Genomic DNA, 19,352 nt, shown 5'->3' with positions numbered 1-19,352 from the left:
GGACGACGGTTTATTCTATGCTACACCGGGTAGATCTTTACCATTCATACACACAAACACACACACACACACACATTGGTATGTGTAGATCAATGGCGAAAATTCACCCGGTGTAATATTCACCTGGTGTAGCATAGAAATAACCGTATTAGACTATGATCGTGGACTTAATGCATACTATTATTGAAACTGAAATGGCATTTATCACATCCCATACATATAGGGTCGTGGTCGCCAAACGAACACGACGATTCATTTTTTTCCGAGATCCACCGTCAAAGAAAAATCTAGGGATCTACGTAACATTTATAAGATCCACCCCATATCCATAATTAAGGAGATTCAAAAATTAATTCAAGATTAAGAATTCACTTCCGCAACGTTTAGATTTCTATTCTTATTGATTCCACGTGTTGGATCTTATTAATTCGTATGTATTTACGAATGAAATTTCTAACAATACGTATATTTGGTGCAGAACTATGATACTAAATTGAAAATAGAATCCGAACGAACCTTATTACAAGATTTAAGAGAGACGAAGAAAACATACTTGCTTTCGAACGGGGCACCCGGCGGCCATGGTGCAACGATAGTACGCTCGAGGGCATGGATTTCCTTTCGCCATCTTCTGCCCATACTTTCGCCATTGGCATCCATCCGTGATCTATTCATCATCATCCAAACACCCCAAAAAAAATAAAATTAAACACTACACGCAAATAAAAGAAAAAAATCAACGTGATCGATGAACTCTCTAATTCCAAAGTATTAAATATTGACGTAAATTAATACCATGGGAGCCTCGGATCTAGCACGAACCGAAACACGAGCCTTCCTCATAGTTGCCTCGGTAGCTTGATCGACAGTACTATTTCTAGGAGGGTGGCTAAGCTTCGGAACCTTATTATTTTCGGGAGATTGTTCGTCACCGACATCCTTGTCAGTGGGTGTCGGGGGAGGTGGGTCCCGCCTCTCGGGCGAAGTTAACGCCACGTCATCGTTCGCTCCGAATCCAAGATCCATGAACTGCCTAGGAACCAACACTCCATTATTATAATTATTATTATTCCCATTGCCGTTTTTTATAACATGTTCCTCGTCGGCTTGATTTTGATGACGATCGGTTTGGTGCTGATTTTGCATAATCGTCATTAGCTGCATTTGAAGGCCGCTGTAATCGTTCTCCACTTGATTTAGCATCTCTTTTAAATGCCGATTCTCCGAATTCATTCTCTCCATTTCTGCTTGTAGAAAAATCATCTGCCACCATACATATATATATATATGCCCACAAATCTTAATCCATATTATTATTAATTAATATTTATAAATCTTTTTTTCTTAGAAATATATCTAATTAATTAATTAATTAATTACCTCACTATTTGATCTTTTATTTTCCGAGTTCGAAGATGTTTGCTTGTCGACTATGGACTCATCACTACCAGTATTCGCCGGAGTAAGAAGATGTAATCCAGTCTAAAATCAAAATTAAAATTAAAAATAAAATTACGATCAAGTATTAAAAAGAAAAAAATTAAAACCGAAATTAATTAGAAATTATGAAATTATAAACATACGTTTACATTGAAATTCAAGACTGAATTACTCCCATGCAAAGTCCTACCATCTTCTCCGGCATCACCTCCGGCGGCGCCGCCGCCGCCCAATTTCTTATCGGAGAAGAAATCCATTTCATCCATGACTTTCCGTTTCCCGTTGTCAGGCGGCGGCAGACAATCGCCGTCGTCGTCGTCGTCGTCATCATCGCGCAAGGCGCGGCAGCTGAGACCGAACTGAATTGTGTGAGGCGGCGGCGGCGGCGGCGGTGGTGCGCCGTCCATGGAAAACGACGTCGTCGTGTACGGGGGTTTGAATTTGGGGTTACCGGAGTGGGGTTTTCTGCGAAGGAAAGAGTGAGATTGAACTGTGATCTGGATCAAAGGAGAGTCCACTTACCCATATATATATAGATATATATATATATATATATATATATATATATATATATATATATATATATATATATATATATATATATATATATATATATATATATATATATATATATATATATATATATATATATATATATATATATATAGAAATTTAATTTTGATAGAACCGATAGAGAAAAAATGGCGTGGCGCTAATTGAGAGAGCAAATGACTCGGCTATTGAGAAGGTGAGTTGAGACTGAATAATTAAGGAAGAAATGGGGAAAAAAAATGGTGGCGTGTAATCTAGATTTTGTTGAGGAGAGAGATTGAAGGAATTTTGATTTATTTGGACTTTTTTTTTTCTCTAGAAAAAGAATTAAAGAATTAAGTCTACAATTTAATTTATTTTATTTTTTGGTCCTTTTAGTTTGTACTATTTTTCACTAATATTGTTTTGGTTTATTGCAATTCAGCGTCTGTGGTGCGGCTGTGTTTGGAACGATTTTGGAAGTTATTTTCATTTTATTTTGACATAATGAAAGTATATATGTTAAATTTATGATTTGAGTTTAGACAAAATACACTGTAACAGTCCAATCGTGATTAAAATTGATTGAAGAAATGTATTTTAGAAAAAGAATTTGCAAAATAGAGTGATATTTGTTTGTTTTTTAATGAAGACGTTTTTTTTTTACTACTGCGGTCAAATCTCTTTAGTGGAGAAGGCAAATAGTGTCTGGATGAAAGATAAACTGTAGAAGTTGTTTTGGGTTTATATTTTTGTGAAAAGATAAGCAAACACGAATTCCCTTCCGAGAAATAATAAAAGTGGAACGAAAACGTAACCAAATTACTAGAATCATTTCCGTGTTATTTTTATGTATGAAAAAACGTCCGTGTGCTGAAAAAAATGAACATTTTGTTAATATTAGAAATGTGGGGTTTTTTTAGCAATTCGATATAACACAGTGGTGTTCAGATGCAAAACTGAATAATATTTAGGTATTAATTAAGTCGTCTTATGGGATATAAATCTCATACTTGGTCTTGTGACTATAGTCAAAACTTGGAAATATATGGCAAATATGATTACACTTGTCTACTAATCTTTCTTTGAGTTTATTTTCTTGTTATTTCTTTGTGGTTTTGAAGTGATGGTGTGTTAACCATGTGTTTTTGATATCATTGAATAAGTATTGCCACGTTTTATGGGATGTAATCATTTTTAAATCATTCTAGAAAATAATATGTGACAAGTCATTTTCCACTATAATATTTATGGTTTTTTTTTTTTCATTTTCTTTAACTAAAAAAGCTAATAATTTATTTGAACTAAATTATAAAATAATTTGGTAGTAGTAAATATTCTATTACTTACTTAAGCTTGTGTATGTTGTTTATGCAAGTGTAATTTGTATGTTTATATGTTAATGACAATATGCAGGGCGAAAATCGGATGGATTGGATCCGGATTCCATTAGAAACCAATTTATTCGAAAGTAAAAAACTAATTTCAATTTATTTTCTCCGAAAACAATCAAAAAATCCAAAATTGAAAAATCGGAATGAATTTCTTTTTTCTTTCTAGAAATAGAATTTTTGTTCGGAATCTGCGGAAATCGAAATTATATATTTTTTTTATTCGCCTATAATGTGAATATATGTATATAATAATATTGATAATACAACTATGTATTTTTTTTTCAGAAGAAAATGGAATATTCGTAATTATTTCCAAAAATTAATCGCATCGAAAATCAGAATCTCGCATATATTCTGTTTACGATCCAAAAAAAAAATCAGAAATCGAAATTTTTTAAAATTCAAAATGAAAAATTCTATGAGAAAAATCGAAATTTTTTGAATCAAAATCGGCAAATTTCAAAAATTTCGTTTTCTTTTTTCACCCTTAATAATAATCAATTATCCAAATCACAAAAATCGAAGTTTCGTGTCAATTTCCACCCCCTAACAACAATCAACGATCCAAATAACATGCTTGAACTTCTTCTACGGTTGAATGAGTCTAAATTGTTAAAATGTATTATGTTTTTGATAAAGAAAAATATATGGAAATTGCAAATTAAAGAGGAGAGAAAATAAAGGAAAATGTTTTCGTCAAAGTCAAGACCTATGGTGCATGTTCGATCAACGATGTCTATATTTTGGGAATGGTCCAATTGTGGGTCCATATTGAAATTTGGGTAAACTTTGGGGAGCAAGTTGCAAATTGACATTGATTGCGTTCATGGGATTTTGTCAAAGGTTCCCAAATTCGTCGCATCGTCAAGCACGGCACTCTCTCTTAATTTAGAGTAACATTAAAAAATAGTTTATAAGATGTTTAAGAGCGAAGTTGAAATAAGATTTTTTTTTAAATATATATACTCCATTTTTTTAAGATCTTATAGTGAGTAAAAGTAGATTATAAGATCATTATCCGAACACTTTAAAAATTAATTCTAAAAATAAGTCGTAACAGATTATCACCTTTTCAAACATTTTAAAACAGCTTACCAGAAGTACGAGTTTATCAACTTTTTAGTTAAAATAAATTTAGTCAAATGGGCCCATAATCTCTTCGTCTCATGTTTTAGAATAAACTCCTTTAAAGTTTAATTTTTTTTTTGAAGAAAAATAGCAGCTTATATTATAGTCGCCAAATCGGCGGGAAGATCAAGAGCTTCCAAAAAGTCGACATCAAATAAATGAAAATGCGCTAAGGCGTGGGCTAACATATTACCCGATCGCCGTACAAATGAGCAAGAAAAAGAATCAAAGGAGCTGGACAGCTGAAGGAGTGAAGTAATAATCGCCCCATATGATAAACAAGGATCAACCTCTTTACCTTGGATTGCCGAAATTATTTGTGCATTATCGCCCTCGAGAATTACCTGCTGCCAGCCACGATCTAAAGCAAAGCGGACTCCCTCCATTGCAGCCCGTGCTTCTCCATCTACCGCATCCGGATTCCCGGCAAGGCGGCGAACACACCATCCTAAGCTTCTGCCGTCATCAGCCCGAGCCACCACCGCCACCTGGTATTTATCTGTCTCGATAAAACCCACATCAAAATTGAGTTTCACAACTGGATTCGATGGAGCCTGCCAAAAACAATTTAACTCTCGACTCGTCGATAGCCTTGGAAGTGAGGCTGCTTTATAGGAACTGAGGAAATTCGAGGCCCATTCGACTAAATCTTCACCCTCCCCAGTTGACTCTCCATGGACTATTTGATTTCTCACATACCAAATTCTCCAGCATACCACACAAGCTAAAAGAAAGACATCTTTAGCAAGTCAAAACCGTAGGAGTTTAAACCAAGCCGCCAAGTTGGTGTTTGTTGCGGGCAAAGTGAGACCGAAGACGGGATCTTGCCACACCGGAGAAAAGAATGGACACTCAAAAAAAGGGTGCGCCGTAGTTTCCAATCTAGTACGACACAACGGACAAAACAGATTGCCTTCCATGTGTCTTCTCGCCATAAGGACTCTCACTGGGATGGCGTCAATACAAGCTCGCCATATGAAGGTGCGGACTTTAGGAGGAAGGTGGAGACCCCAGACCCACTTCCACTCGCTAGAGGAGAGCGTAGTGTCCGTGGTCGAGGAAGAAACTGCGAGGTTCGATGCTTGCTCAAAAATTTGATGATAGCTCGATTTCACTGTGAATTTTCGTGTCTTAGAAAAGGACCAGTAGGGGTAGTCCGGAGAATCGTAAGTCCCAATCGGAACTTTGAGGATTCTACCAATGTCGCATTCCCAAAGAACCTGCTGCATTTTATGCACATCCCATGCACCAACCTCCCAATCAATAAGCTCGCCCACCGTGTTAGGGGAAGAGGTATGAGATGGTCGTTTAGTAATCACCCTTCCTGACCCTTCCGAGGTGAGCCACGCGTCTCCCCAAATTGAGGTGCTTTCCCCATTTCCGATGCCCCTCCTCAATCCTGCCGCAAGATGTGATCGTGTGAGCAAAATACTTCTCCAAGTCAAGGATGGGCGGTTGCCCACATCAGCACAAAAGAAAGAGGACGAGGGAAAATAGCGGCTGCGAAAGATCCGAGCTAGAAGGGAATCCGGGCAAGTGATCATCCTCCATGCTTGCTTGGTGAGAAGGGCAAGGTTAAAACTCGCCAAATCGCGGAAACCCATACCCCCTTCTGCCTTAGGTTTGCATAGGCGAGCCCACGAAACCCAGGAAATGCCCTTAGATGTCTTTGAACCCCACCAGAATCGTCGGATGATTTTCTCGAGCTCATTCAAGATAGTATCCGGCAACTTAAAGCAAGCCATCACATAGGTCGGAATGGCTTGAAGTACTGATTTTATGAGAACCTCTCTGCCCGCCATCGAGAGTTGTTTCTCATGCCATTTGTGCACTCTGGACCACAACCTATCCTTAAGGTAGTTAAAAATTTCCACTTTAGATCGACCAATACGAGCTGGCAAACCCAGATATTTGTCGAATTTCTCGACAATTTGAAACGGTAGAGCTTCGTGAATAGCGTCGATGTGCGCTTGGGGGGTGTTGGGGCTGAACACAATGGTAGACTTCTCCATGTTGATTATTTGTCCAGAAGCTGCTGCATATTTTCCCAAAATGGTACGTATAGTCTCCGCCTCTTGCACCGTCGCCTGAGTGAAGAGAATAGTGTCATCAGCAAAGCATAAATTAGATATTACTGGTGCCGTCGGAGCAATCCGTATGCCTTTAATGAGTTCATGTCCCACAGCCGTCTCCACCATCTGTATAAAAGCCTCCACACAACATATAAAGAGATATGGGGACAGCGGATCGCCCTGACGGATTCCCCTGTTCGGGGTTAAGTAGCCGAATTGGGATCCATTCAAGAGAAAAGAGTAAGAAACACTTGACACGCTCAACATAATCAATTCGACAATTGATTGCGCAAAACCCAGTTTCAATAAGATTTTCTCTAGAAAGCACCACTCGATGCGATCATAAGCTTTGCTAACATCCAATTTAAGGGCCATATATGCTCGTTTGCCCTGACTATGACAACGAATAAAATGATTAACCTCATAAGCCACAAGGACATTATCAGTTATGAGGCGGCCCGGAACGAAAGCAGATTGAGTGTCAGAAATTATCGTATTTAACAAAGGTTTAATCCTATTGGCCAGAGCCTTAGCACCTATTTTATAAATCACATTGCAGAGACTGATGGGCCTAAACTCGGTAATTTTCTTTGGGCGCGAGATTTTGGGGATAAGGACAATAAAAGTGTAATTAAGACTATGAGGCATGCGATGCAGATTAAGGAAATCAAGCACACATGAGATAATATTAGAGCCAAGTAAGTGCCAATACTTTTGGAAGAATAGGGCAGGGAAACCATCAGGCCCCGGTGATTTTAAGGGAGCCATCTGAGAAAGAGCGGAGATTACCTCATCATCTGTGAAAGGTAGGGATAGATGGGAGTTCATTTCTGATGTCACCCGCGCACCCACGTTCTCCAGTACCTCCTCAATCACAGCCACGTCCGGATTTGATGTTTGAAATAGCTCGCCAAAGTATCCCGTAATGATTCCCTCTATATCACGGGCAGCCTCGCACCACCTTCCGGTATGATCAACCAACCCATGAATCGTATTAGTGGTATTCCTGACGGTGGCCGCCGTGTGGAAATATGATGTATTGCGATCTCCTTCTTTAGCCCACATAATCTTACTACGTTGGCGCCAAAAAATATCCTCATCCATGTAGACTTTCTCCAATTCAGCCCGTAGCTCTGCTCCCTGAGCACGAATCTGTTCCGACTGAGGTTGAATAGAGAGTTGATGGAGTTGTTCCTGAAGATGTGCAATACGCTTCCTCGGGTTATTATGAATATTCTTCGACCATTGGCGAAGACCCATCTGGCAAGCTTCAATGCCATGAAACAACCTATCGAAGCAGTCTGGTGCCATAGCTGACTCCCATCCCATGCGAACAACCTTCTCACATTCCTCCTTTCTGACCCAATGAGCATTAAATCTCCACGGCTTGCCTCTACGTCCTATCCGGCCCATCTGATGAATTAGATCTCTATTAATTACTTCTTATGTTTCGGGACTCCTTTAAAGTTTAATTCGATCTCTATTATTTACTTCTTTTGTTTGAGGAAATTAACGTTTGAAATAATATGTGTGTAATAAGACATATATATACTTAGGAGACACATAATTAATGTATTATTGAAATTAGGGCAAATTACGGTCACCCCTAAGGTATGGCTATATTACGAAAAAACTCATTTTGTTTGGGTAATTATATAGTCAACCCCTTTTTTATAATATTTTGACACAAAATTTATGTAATTCGGTTTCTTTACCGAACCAATTCGTATATTCAATTCGGTAAACGGTATGAAATGTTGGAGTATCGAAATTTCGGTTCGGTTTTACCAATTTAACAACCTTAAATTTACCTCTGGAGGGCTTTTTTCGTAAGATAATATATAGTTGAGGAGGATTGCTGTAATTACCCAAACATGAAGGAGTTTTTCGTAATTTAACCATAACTCATGGGTGGCCGTAATTTGTCCTTGAAATTATTAAGTGACCGATAATATGGTAGATTCCATGTGGTATATCAATAATGTAATGTAAATGAATTATACATGATGTAATTATTTTGAATTAATATTTGTGGACCTTCTCGAAATTTGTTTAAAAGTTGTAGGGGCATTCTCGGTATAGGGTAGACTATGAGTCAATGACTCAATGACTTCAATGAAAGGTTAATTGCGCGACCACTCACCGGTCAATTTCATTAATGGGATTTCATTAATGGGCCTTCCAAATTCTTTTGTATTTTAGCTCAAAGACAATCAAGTTTGTCAATTCTTGAGTCTTGCTCTAGACTTATTTACCTCGATTAAAGCTCGTTCAAACTCGACTCGATTGCTGATCAAATCAAGCTCAAACATAACTGTTAATTGGAGCTCGATAAAAGTTCAAGCAATCATGCATTCAACTCGACTCGATCGCTAATCAAATCAAAGCTCAAACATATATTGTTAGAGCTCGATAAAAGTTCAAACAAATTTGAACAGTCAAGTATTCAACTCGACTCAGATTTGCTAATACTCGTAAACCAAGTTCCTTTGTGCTTATAATGATCTCAATCGGCAATTTTATATCACCATTGATTGTAGAAATTGTTCCTTTACAAATCGACTCTAAATACAGAAAAAAAAGGGTTGTAATCGCAACATCTTACAATCGCAATTTCGGTTTATTGTACTCGAGGAGTGCTGTTTTGCTTCCTTGACTGCATTTGCAGACGTACTTCTCTCCTAATACGGAGAAGTTGAGCAAAGCCCCTCTCTCCTTTCTCTCTCTAGATCTCTCTCTTTCTCTCTCACATATATATATATATATATATATATATATATATATAGGTGTATGTATCGATGTAGTCGCGCGACTCTCAAAAAGTGGCTTTCCAAACAGCATCTTCGCCTTCACCACATCTTCGATGAACCTCCTTTATCCTATCAACTGATCTGCAAATCCCACTACAGCTCCAATCGAACGAAGCAACGCATATATTTCCGGCTTGTGCCTTCCATTCACAATCTGCATATACATACAAGATACAACCCATAATTAGTACATACTACATTTTGTCACAAAATATGGGGGGCCATGGCCCCCCTGTTGCCCACTCAGCCACTGCATGCACTAAGACTAGTACATACGTAGGTCTCGTTTTAACACGTGAAGAAATACACAAAAACACATAGGGAGACAACAATTCTTGAAAAATTGGCTGTAGAGATTTTACCTGGAGGGGTCCCACAACACAATCTCCGATCATCGATGTGTTTCACGTCAAGTCCAATAAACCAAGATCCGAGAGACACATCCTCGTTGGCAAATTTGTGCAGTACATGTCTGAAATTTAAAAAAAAAAAAGAAAAAGAAAAATCATTAATCACGGTACCAATATCGAAAATATAGTTGTTAGTGATGCCTCTAAATGCATTAAATAAACTTAACTGGTTTACAGAAATATAAGACGCCAAATCTTTCGAAATGGCGTATAATTGTCCAGTAGCATGGCGGAAGTACTTGTTCCCCGTCTCCCCGAATTTCCAGAATTCGGGTTCGTGGTATCTTACTCCCCTGTTTTCAATGTAATTAAGTCCCATTTTCAATATTTTAGCCCACACCAAAATAATTATTAAAAAAAAAAAAAAAAAAAAAAAAGATTTTCGGTGATCGGGATACCTCTGAGAAAGGACAGGACCAGATTTCATACATCCTATGTACACCCTAGGCTTTTTTCTGTGTCTTGCTAATGTTTCTCCAAGTGTTGCTGCAATATTTAAAAAATTAAAAAAATTATATATATATATATATATACATATATATATATAATATAAATATATACAGGAGCTCGTGAAAAATCCGAGGATTGAGATTTTTATTACCTATATTTACATGGACATCGTCGTCGACTTTAACATAGTACTCTGCATCCCACAAAGAGACAGCAGTAGCAAAATACTTCTTCGTCTTAGCAGACAGCTCTAAATAACCCTCAACATGGTCCTAATTTAACCGAGTGTAAATTAAATGCGGTGAAAAATAATATAAATTGTTAAAAATAAAGAAAAAAATAATAACATATATTCTTATTTTACCAGCCTCAAGAGATCCCCATGCTTTCTATCTTCAGCTTCGATCGCTCTATCTAGTATACCTCCTAAAGTTGCACTACATAACAGATTAACAAAATTAAAATTAATTTAAAAAAATATTTGATTTGAATCGATGCTTTTCTCTAACTAAATAAAAGGTGTTAAATTTAATTCCCACCTATGACCGATGACGAAACGAGCAACGATGCCTTTTTCTAACTCCAACTTCCTTCGTTTTTCGCCTATTGCACAATTTCAAGAATTGTATTATTTATTAGATTCTATAATAGAAGCAGTTTAAACAATTTCAAGAATGGTATTAAAATTCAAAGAACCTTGTGGCATCCACGTGGCACGAACGGAATCTCTTCTTTTACGGCTACTGAACGCAGTATTTACTCCAATAACCATGAAATATTTTCTTTTTGCGGTGGTTTCGGATGTTGGAGAACCGTTTATAATCGATTCTTGCTCTGCCTTGGCTGCAGCTAACTCCATCTCCAAATTCGTAATAGTCGTATCCAGTGTCCTGCAATAAAATACGACCGATTATAACTAAAGTAAAAAAAAAAAATTTGAATCTTTAAAAGTTGCGGTTCTTCTCGACGAAATATTAAAAAAAAAAAAAATGAACTCACTGCATAGCATGTTGAGTCTTGGATACGTCCTCGAATATTTCCGTCGGTACCCTGTTTACTCTCTCCTGTTGCAAAAGGATGGAGTTAGTCAAAAATAAATTAAAAACGGCAATTAATATCAAATTAATCGGAATATTTGAGACTAGAGTGAAATTAATACTGACAAATTTTGGATCGCAGCCTTCCGATACAAGTTTCAATCTCTCAGCTTCGACTGAAGTTGTTCTCGTTACGCCTTTTGCTTCGGGCATGATCCATAGTCTGTCGCGAAACGCTTACCATCGTTAGTATAAAACCGTTAAATCGATGAAAATGTTTTAAGATCAGATCATATTTTTCGATTTGCAAAAGTAAACATCAAACAGATACATCGCATAAAAACGTGAAAATCGACTAAGATCTACAGATTCTTCACATGTAACTAGGCATATTTCAGTCTCGATATCGAAATACAATACGAACGAAAATAACCAATCACCACACTCCAAAAGCAATACAATAAATCTACTAATGAATTCGATAACTGCCATATCGACGAAAACATTTTAAGATCAGATCATATTTTTCGAGTTGCAAAAGTAACCCTCAAGCAGATACGTCGTATAAAAACGCGAAAATCGACTACGATCTACAGATTCTTCACAAGTAACTCGGCATATTTTAAGTAATAAAAAATCTGTCTCGATATCGAAATACAATACGAAAATAACCAATCACCACACTCCAAAAGCAACACACTAAATCCACTAACGAATTCGACAACCGCCATATCCCGATTCAAGAACATATATACACAATAAACAATTCATCAAACACATAGTAAGCATACCGACGATTCAACCAAGTAAAATTATAAAAAAAAAAAATATATATATATATATATATATATATATATATTATCAATCTCTTTTCACCTATTGGTGAAGAACAATCCTGCACAGAAACTAGCAACACAGAGAAAAAGAGTCCATTTGTGAGATACAACAACGACGCTTCTCGAAATCTGCTCTCCGCCTCTGTTCTTCATCGACATTTTTTCTTCGATACAACAGTAATTGAAAGTCAACGTTAATTTTTCAAGAAAATCACGTGGGCAATGCGAGAATGGCGAGAATTTGAATCCCAGATGCCGAGATTTTGATGAATTGATGTATTCAAGAGATATTATGGAAGATCACACTGAAAAAACAGTTGAACCGAAAAAGGGGTTTGGTTGTCTTCATATTCTTCTTCTCAAGTTTTTTGTACCCTTTTGCTTTATTCGTTGCCTCTCTCTCCTCTCTCTCTCTCTCTCTCTCTCTCTCTCTCTGTGGAGAGATCAGCAGCACACTTTGCAGGGAAGGGACTTGAACTAGAAGTGAGGGAAGAGTGAAGATTGACCAACTGTCCCCAGTCCTTGTGTGAAATTACCAAACAGTCCTTTTCAGCAATGTCTTTGTCAGTCGACGTGAATTTATTTTCTTTATTTTCTATTTTATTTTTAACTTTTTGTGGTGGGTTGGGGGTTGGGTGTGGTGGGGTCTAAGTGATAAAAGGACATTTATACCCTTTTAATGTGCCGACTTGTTAGATGAATCGATCATCTGCAGGAATTCTGAATTCCGTCAATTTCGGTATGGATATTTTTTATATGGAACAATAGTTGTTATTTCTAGTTTTGATAAGTCCAATTTGCAATATTTTTTAGCGGAATTGGAATTTATATTATATTACAAATTCCAATCCGATTTTACTTCTAAAATATCCAAAATAAAATTGAAAATTATACTTATTATTATAATAATAATAATAATAATAATAATAATAATAATAATAATAATAATAATAATAATAATAATAATAATAATAATAATAATAATAATAATAATAATAATAATAATAATAATAATAATAATAATAACAATAATAATAATAACAATAATAATAATAATAATAATAATAATAATAATAATAATATTATTATTATTATTATTATTATTATTATTATTATTGTTATTATTATTATTGTTATTATTATTATTATTATTATTATTATTATTATTATTATTATTATTATTATTATTATTATTATTATTATTATTATTATTATTATTACTAAAAATAGATTTCAAGTTCCGTTGATTTCTTATCTGCAAATTTTCATTATCGAAGTTTTTTTTTTTCAATTTCGGAAATTCTAATTTTCGCGTTTTCTGAATATTTTTGGAACACAAATAGAATTATTTTTTTTTTATTTTAAAGAAATAGATTTTTTTTCCGAAACTGTTAATTTCGATCTGATCCATCGAATTTCCATCCCTATCCAAGATCATATCATTATTAAAAATATATATAAGTGAAAATTCTCCAATAAATTGAACTTTATCGGGATCTTTCTTTGTACATGTATCATCGATAACTATTTAATTGTATGGTCACTAAAAATACAAACAACCAACACTTAAATTTTTCAATTTCTTTTCTTTTTTCTCCTCAAAATCTTAAGTATGATTCAACTCATCAATATTTTTTTCTTTAATTTAAAAATATACACAAACAAATACTTGTATTCTCAAAATATATCTCCAAAAATAATAATAAAAGCCTATTTAATAAGGGAATTCTCTAACCTTAACTAATAACTAGTAGCCAATAGCATAAGAGAAACTCGCACGTGACTGGGCCAACGAAGCTGGCCCCCGAGGTGGGGGAGAAGCACGTGATAGAATCTAAATTAAATGGAGACGTGGCAGCATATAAATGGCTGCTTGTTTTTATAGGACATTTACCTAGTTTAATGATCAGGCCTCAATTTCCAAAGCACGTGGAAACTGTAAAATGTCTGCAATCTTCATCACACAAACAAGGTCCCCATCTCTCCAGCAACCCCCTGACACGTGCCATTATTCTTTTGTAGCTGTATTTGAAATAAAATCTTAATTTGAAAATAAAAGAGAGTAAAAATCGCAATTGAAATCTACTCGCGATATTTTATTTAATAATTTGGGTAAATTACACTTACACCCCTGAGGTATAATTTTATTCCCTATAGTATCAGTAATTACAATCGCTCTCTGAAACATTGTTAGAAACCCTAACGAAATATTGCATTTGATATGTTATTCCGTTAGGGTTCTAAAGGACTATTAATTTCAGGCAGTGATGGATATGACATAGAGGCAGGGGGTGATATAACTCTCCCAACATTTCTCGAATCGTTATTATTTTATATAAAATTTATTAATTTTTATCTATGGTAGCATTAAAGGTCCCGCTGAAAACAAATACAGTACATGGAATCTTGGCTCCGGTAATTGTTTTAGGGGTGTGACTGTAATTACTTATACCACATGAACCTCATACCTCAGGGGTGCAGGTATAATTTACCCTAATAAATTAAACCATGACCAATCCTATCTTTTTCTTTCAAACCTTTATTTTGTTAGAATATCGCAATATAATCATCAAAACACGAGTTTATCAAATTTTGAGCATAACTTGGACTAGTGTATGTCGGAGATGCTCGTTTTTCTGAATATGTAAAGCTTTCTTATTTCGAATTGTTCCATCATTTTTTTTAAACACAAAAACCACCCAAAAACTATTCTCTAAGTAGAAATCTCTATTTTTTTTTTAATTTCAACCCAAATCTATGAACAAATTTTGAGTTTATATGATTTTTCCCAATTTAATTCTATAAGTTAAAAAATCTAATTTAAATTTAGAAATTCAACAACACTAAATAATTTAAATATAAGAAATCTAGAAATGAGATTAAAAATCAAAATTACATAATGACACACGTTTACTAAAAGCCGTTATATATTTATTGGTTCAATTTTTTTAAATATCCCTAAAAGAATTTAGAGTCCTCCTTTAAAATTATTTCTATTAATATTCTTAAATTTTTAATTCATCCTATGGAACTTTTGACCTCTTCAACCATACATTATAAATGCAATTACCTACCAATGAAAGGAAAAGAATGAAAGGAAAAGAAAATTCGAAATATGTGAATGTAATTAATTTATATTACTATTTTCCCTTTTTTCTTTGTTTTCTCTTAGGAATTTAGTATTAATTGTGGTAGTTGTCGTTCCAAAAACTAAATGCAATGTGCATTAATTGTTTAGGTTCTTAAGAGACTTCTTATTGAAAGTATTGAACTATTTACGTTAAATTTTCAAGATAAAAAAAATGGTTCTGGGATATTGTGAAGTTAGATATTACACCTAATTATTTAAATCGGATGAATTTCAACAATTATCTGATTAAATAACCACCACTAAACACACATACACTGATACACATGCATGTGTTTGTATGATTATGTATAGTGTCTGTATGATTATGTGTAGAACTACGGTTGAAATGTATATAATATAATTAACCAAATGTAAAATATCCCATGGGACATCCTCTCACTGTTAAGTGTATATTTTTACACTTTATCGTATCTTTTTATTTGAGCTTTTGGTGTGTTTTAATGATAATTGGTGCTTAAAAAGTTGATTTATTGTATTTAGGTACAAATTGAAGAATTGGAAAAATATGGGGTCAAAACTGCAAATTTGGAGAAATATGGGCCAAAAGTGAAAAAACCAAAATCTGGAGATTTAAAGCTCGGACGGCCGTCCGAGTTTTAGTTCAAATTATGGGACGGCCGTCCGAGATCCCGAAGTTGCGCAGTAAAGGGATTTTAATTGCACAAGGAAACTGCCTTCTTCCCCAAGTTCTTCACCCTATATAAGACCAAGCCAAGCACACAATTAGGGATCTTTTTATGCAATTTCAAGAGCAACAAAGCAATAACGAAGACGAAGAATTCGAAGACTCCAAGCAAAGATTTATCGTCTATGATTTATTTTATTTGCGTTTTTGCTTTAATCATGAGTAGCTAAATTACTTGTTTCTAGGATTTTATTTGGAACCCTATGTGGGATTTATGAACCATTTTCTATGATTTTATGCAAGTTTTAATTCCGGATTATTTCTTCTACTTGTTTTATTAAGTGCATGAACTTGATCAACTTATGTGCTTTTATGTTATTGTTAATCGCATGAATCGGAAGATCGGGTTAATAATTAGAACTGTGGTAGAAGAGCCTTTGTGGTATTAACATAGGAATATAGTTAATCTCTTAGGTAGCCATTATTGAGATTTGTGTTTAATGCTGTGTTCTAGAATTAATTGCATAGGAATATAGTAATTGAATCTAGAGTATTAGAATCGTAATACACGCGGAAGCGGGTTATGATTATTTTAGCATCTCAGGTTAATAATCCGGGTCAATTGCTTGCATAATTGAAGGAATTGGGGGAATAATAATCACATAGGGGGAAGAATAAAATCCTAGGCTCGTTTACTCTGATAAATCTTCGTGTTTAATTTGCTTTCTTGCTTTGTCGTTTTAATTTGTTTTTTATTTATTTATTTTAGTTAATTCTCTCTAAAGTCGACTGTGTAGGGTGGGCTTGATAATAATTGGTAGAATTTAGCGTCTAGGATTAGATAATTAAATATTCCCTGTGGGTTCGATATCCGGACTTTTAGTCCACTATATTACTTGTACGATACGTGCACTTGCGTGTAGGTTTTCGGCCAACAAGTTTTTGGCGCCGTTGCCGGGGACTATTTTAATTATTTATTTTATTCTAGCTCTAGATTTGAACAATTTTCACGATTCACCCATTTAATTTTTATTTTATTTTATTTTATTTTTCTTTTTAGGTACTGTGTATGCGTAGAAGACTCAATCTTGCTAGAGAGCCGTTTGATCCCGAAATCGAACGTACTTTTCGAGCGGCTAGGAGACTTCAACGCGGAAAATAATATAATGGAGAACGAAGAACGCAGGGCCGCAGGCAATTTACTCGAGGCCAACGGAAACCAAGTGCAAGACCCTCCCCCTCAACTTCCAGCACAGCCAGCAGTTCGTCCACGAGCACTTCAAGATTACATAATCCCAACTCTAGACGGATTCCGCCCGAGCATCCAATATCCACCCATTGAGGCGCACAATTTTGAGATCAAGCAAGGCCTCTTGACGATGCTCCAAAATAACGGGTTATTTAGTGGATTGGCAGGTGAAGATCCCCATCTTCACATTGTCAATTTTCTCGATACCTGTAACTCCCATCGTCAAAACGGCGTTTCCCGAGGCGCTTCAATTAATTCTCTTCAAGCACTCCCTACAAGGAAGAGCTCGCCAGTGGTTGATGTCCCAAGCCCCCCACTCTATCTCGTCGTGGCCTCAACTCCTCAACCTTTTCATGAAAGTTTATAGCTCACCCGAGAAGGACGAGAGAATCCGACGAGAAATCCATAATTTTGTCCAAGAGCAAGGCGAGCAATTATACGAGGCATGGGAGAGATTTAAAACTCTTTTGCGACAGTGTCCAACACATGGTGTCGAACAATGGCGGCAAATCCACATCTTCTACCAAGGGATTAACGAGAATGCACGAACGGTCTTAGATGCATCAACCGGGGGGAATTTTATGAGTCAATCGATACCGGACGCATTTATCATGTTAGATCAAATTGCTCAAAATCGGTTTGCCAAGTCAAGCGAGAGGACGGTTAGTGGGGCCAAGAAAGTTCCCGGAGTGTTGGAGTTAGATGCAATTACGGCTCTTCAAGCGCAAGTGACCCAAATTGCTCAACAAAATCAACTCCTACTACAACACATCAAAGCAAATCCACCACAACAAGTCCAAGCCGTTGAGTCTCCATGTTGTGAAATTTGCGGTGGAAATCACTACACGCTCCAATGCCAACAAGATGTGGAGTCTCTCAACTACGTCAACAATGCGCCTCGCCAATTCCAAAATCAAGGATGGAGATCACAAGGGCAATATGGAGGAAATCAACAAGGCCAAGGGTATCAAAGACCTCAAGGTCAATTCCAAAATCAAGCCCCTCCTCAACAGAACTATCAAGGCAACAATCCACCGGCCCAAAAATCAAGCACGGAGGAGATTTTGGCCCAATTCATGACCGCTACCCAAGCCTCGCTGCGGAATTTGGAGAATCAATTCGCTCAATTCGTTGTGAATCAAGAGAAACGTCCGCCGAGAGCATTGCCATCGAATACGGAAGATCCTCGAAATCAAAAGTTCGAGACGTGCCAAGCTATTGATGTCAAGATCGAAAAAAGGGAAGAAATTCAAATAAAGCCGCAAGTCATTGTAGCCGAATGGGTCGAGCCAATCCCATATCCACAAAGATTGCTAACGAAAAAGATCGAGGTCGAGACGTGCCAAGCGGTCACCTTGAAGAACGGTAAGCAATTGGAGGAAGCCCCACGAAAAGAGAAGAGAAACACGGTAATCGAGAAGCCGAAAGTGAATGAGGAAAAAGAATCAACTCATGAAGAGCCACCATCAACAGTGCCTTCACAAGTCCCTCCAATTCCTTATCCTCAAAAGTTTATAAAGAAGCTCGATGCCGAATATCAAAGATTTTTGGACAAGTTGAAGGAAATTCGCATAAATATTCCTTTCATTGAAGCACTTCAAAAGATGCCAAAGTGGGTGAAGTTCCTCAAGGACCTCGTGAAGAAAAGTAAGAAATTGCAAGGGAACGAGATGATCCAACTCACGGAGCAAATTAGTGCAATTCTTACTCGGCCTCTCCCACAAAAACTCGGCGATCCAGGTAAGTTTACTATTCCTTGTACTATAGGAGGTAAAAATTTTAGATCGCTCATTGATTTAGGTGCTAGCATTAATCTTATGCCGTACTCTACTTTTAAAAATCTTGGGTTAGGAGAAATTGAACCGACGGCTATAACTCTTCAATTAGCCGATAGATCTTTAGTTTACCCAAAAGGTATTTTAGAGAATGTGCTAGTGAAAGTCAATAAATTTATCTTCCCTGTCGATTTCGTTATACTAGATATAGATGAGGATAGGGAGATACCTCTTATCGTAGGGAGACCGTTTTTAGCCACGTCGAAAACTCTCATTGATTGTGCTAGTGGTGATCTTACAATGACTGTGCATGATCAAACAATCAAATTCAATGTTTTTAGTGCTAATAAAAATCCATGTGATAATAATGATTGTTTTGCTATTAAGCTTATGGATTTTACAAATAATGAAAAGTTTGATGTTTCGATCTTGGACAATGGGAAA

At 36.1% G+C, this 19,352-nt stretch overlaps 3 protein-coding genes across 4 annotated transcripts in view; all 3 read right to left on the bottom strand.

Moving 5' to 3' along the window:
• The window catches only part of LOC105961747 (WRKY transcription factor 6), a 2,944-nt gene extending 967 nt beyond the window's left edge, over nucleotides 1-1,977 (bottom strand). Inside the window, exons 1-4 of the mRNA XM_012986003.2 lie at nucleotides 1,584-1,977; nucleotides 1,381-1,482; nucleotides 796-1,263; nucleotides 554-667 (exon numbers count right to left, since the gene is read on the bottom strand). Of these exons, the coding sequence (XP_012841457.2) occupies nucleotides 554-667; nucleotides 796-1,263; nucleotides 1,381-1,482; nucleotides 1,584-1,847 (948 nt within the window). The 5' untranslated portion in view covers nucleotides 1,848-1,977. The remainder of the gene's footprint in view (nucleotides 1-553; nucleotides 668-795; nucleotides 1,264-1,380; nucleotides 1,483-1,583) is intronic.
• Nucleotides 1,978-4,588: 2,611 nt separating this feature from the next.
• LOC148765566 (uncharacterized) lies at nucleotides 4,589-7,978 on the bottom strand. Its single transcript, XM_088811786.1, has 2 exons — nucleotides 5,407-7,978; nucleotides 4,589-5,217 (listed from the first exon to the last, which is right to left on the bottom strand). Exons 1-2 carry the CDS (start codon nucleotides 7,976-7,978, stop codon nucleotides 4,589-4,591), a joined length of 3,201 nt encoding a protein of 1,066 aa, XP_088667912.1.
• A 1,088-nt stretch (nucleotides 7,979-9,066) lies between these two features.
• Nucleotides 9,067-12,747, bottom strand: LOC105961750 (putative beta-1,3-galactosyltransferase 2). 2 transcript variants are annotated; one of them, XM_012986004.2, is made up of 11 exons: nucleotides 12,149-12,747; nucleotides 11,399-11,495; nucleotides 11,235-11,299; nucleotides 10,932-11,125; nucleotides 10,775-10,838; nucleotides 10,600-10,672; nucleotides 10,387-10,507; nucleotides 10,184-10,271; nucleotides 9,953-10,078; nucleotides 9,738-9,847; nucleotides 9,067-9,529 (listed from the first exon to the last, which is right to left on the bottom strand). In XM_012986004.2, exons 1-11 carry the CDS (start codon nucleotides 12,265-12,267, stop codon nucleotides 9,381-9,383), a joined length of 1,206 nt encoding a protein of 401 aa, XP_012841458.1. In that variant the 5' UTR covers nucleotides 12,268-12,747; the 3' UTR covers nucleotides 9,067-9,380. The 2 variants fall into 2 exon arrangements, with proteins under 2 accessions (XP_012841458.1, XP_088667456.1); XM_088811330.1 differs by having other exon boundaries at nucleotides 11,235-11,495; nucleotides 12,149-12,604.
• Between the last annotated feature and the right edge of the window lie 6,605 nt (nucleotides 12,748-19,352).

The sequence above is a fragment of the Erythranthe guttata genome, chromosome 13 (assembly GCF_056151865.1).
Source record: "Erythranthe guttata isolate IM_541 chromosome 13, IM_541, whole genome shotgun sequence".
Lineage (NCBI taxonomy): Eukaryota > Viridiplantae > Streptophyta > Magnoliopsida > Lamiales > Phrymaceae > Erythranthe > Erythranthe guttata.
Note: the sequence above shows the minus strand (reverse complement) of the source record. Positions and strands in the feature narration are given on the sequence as shown.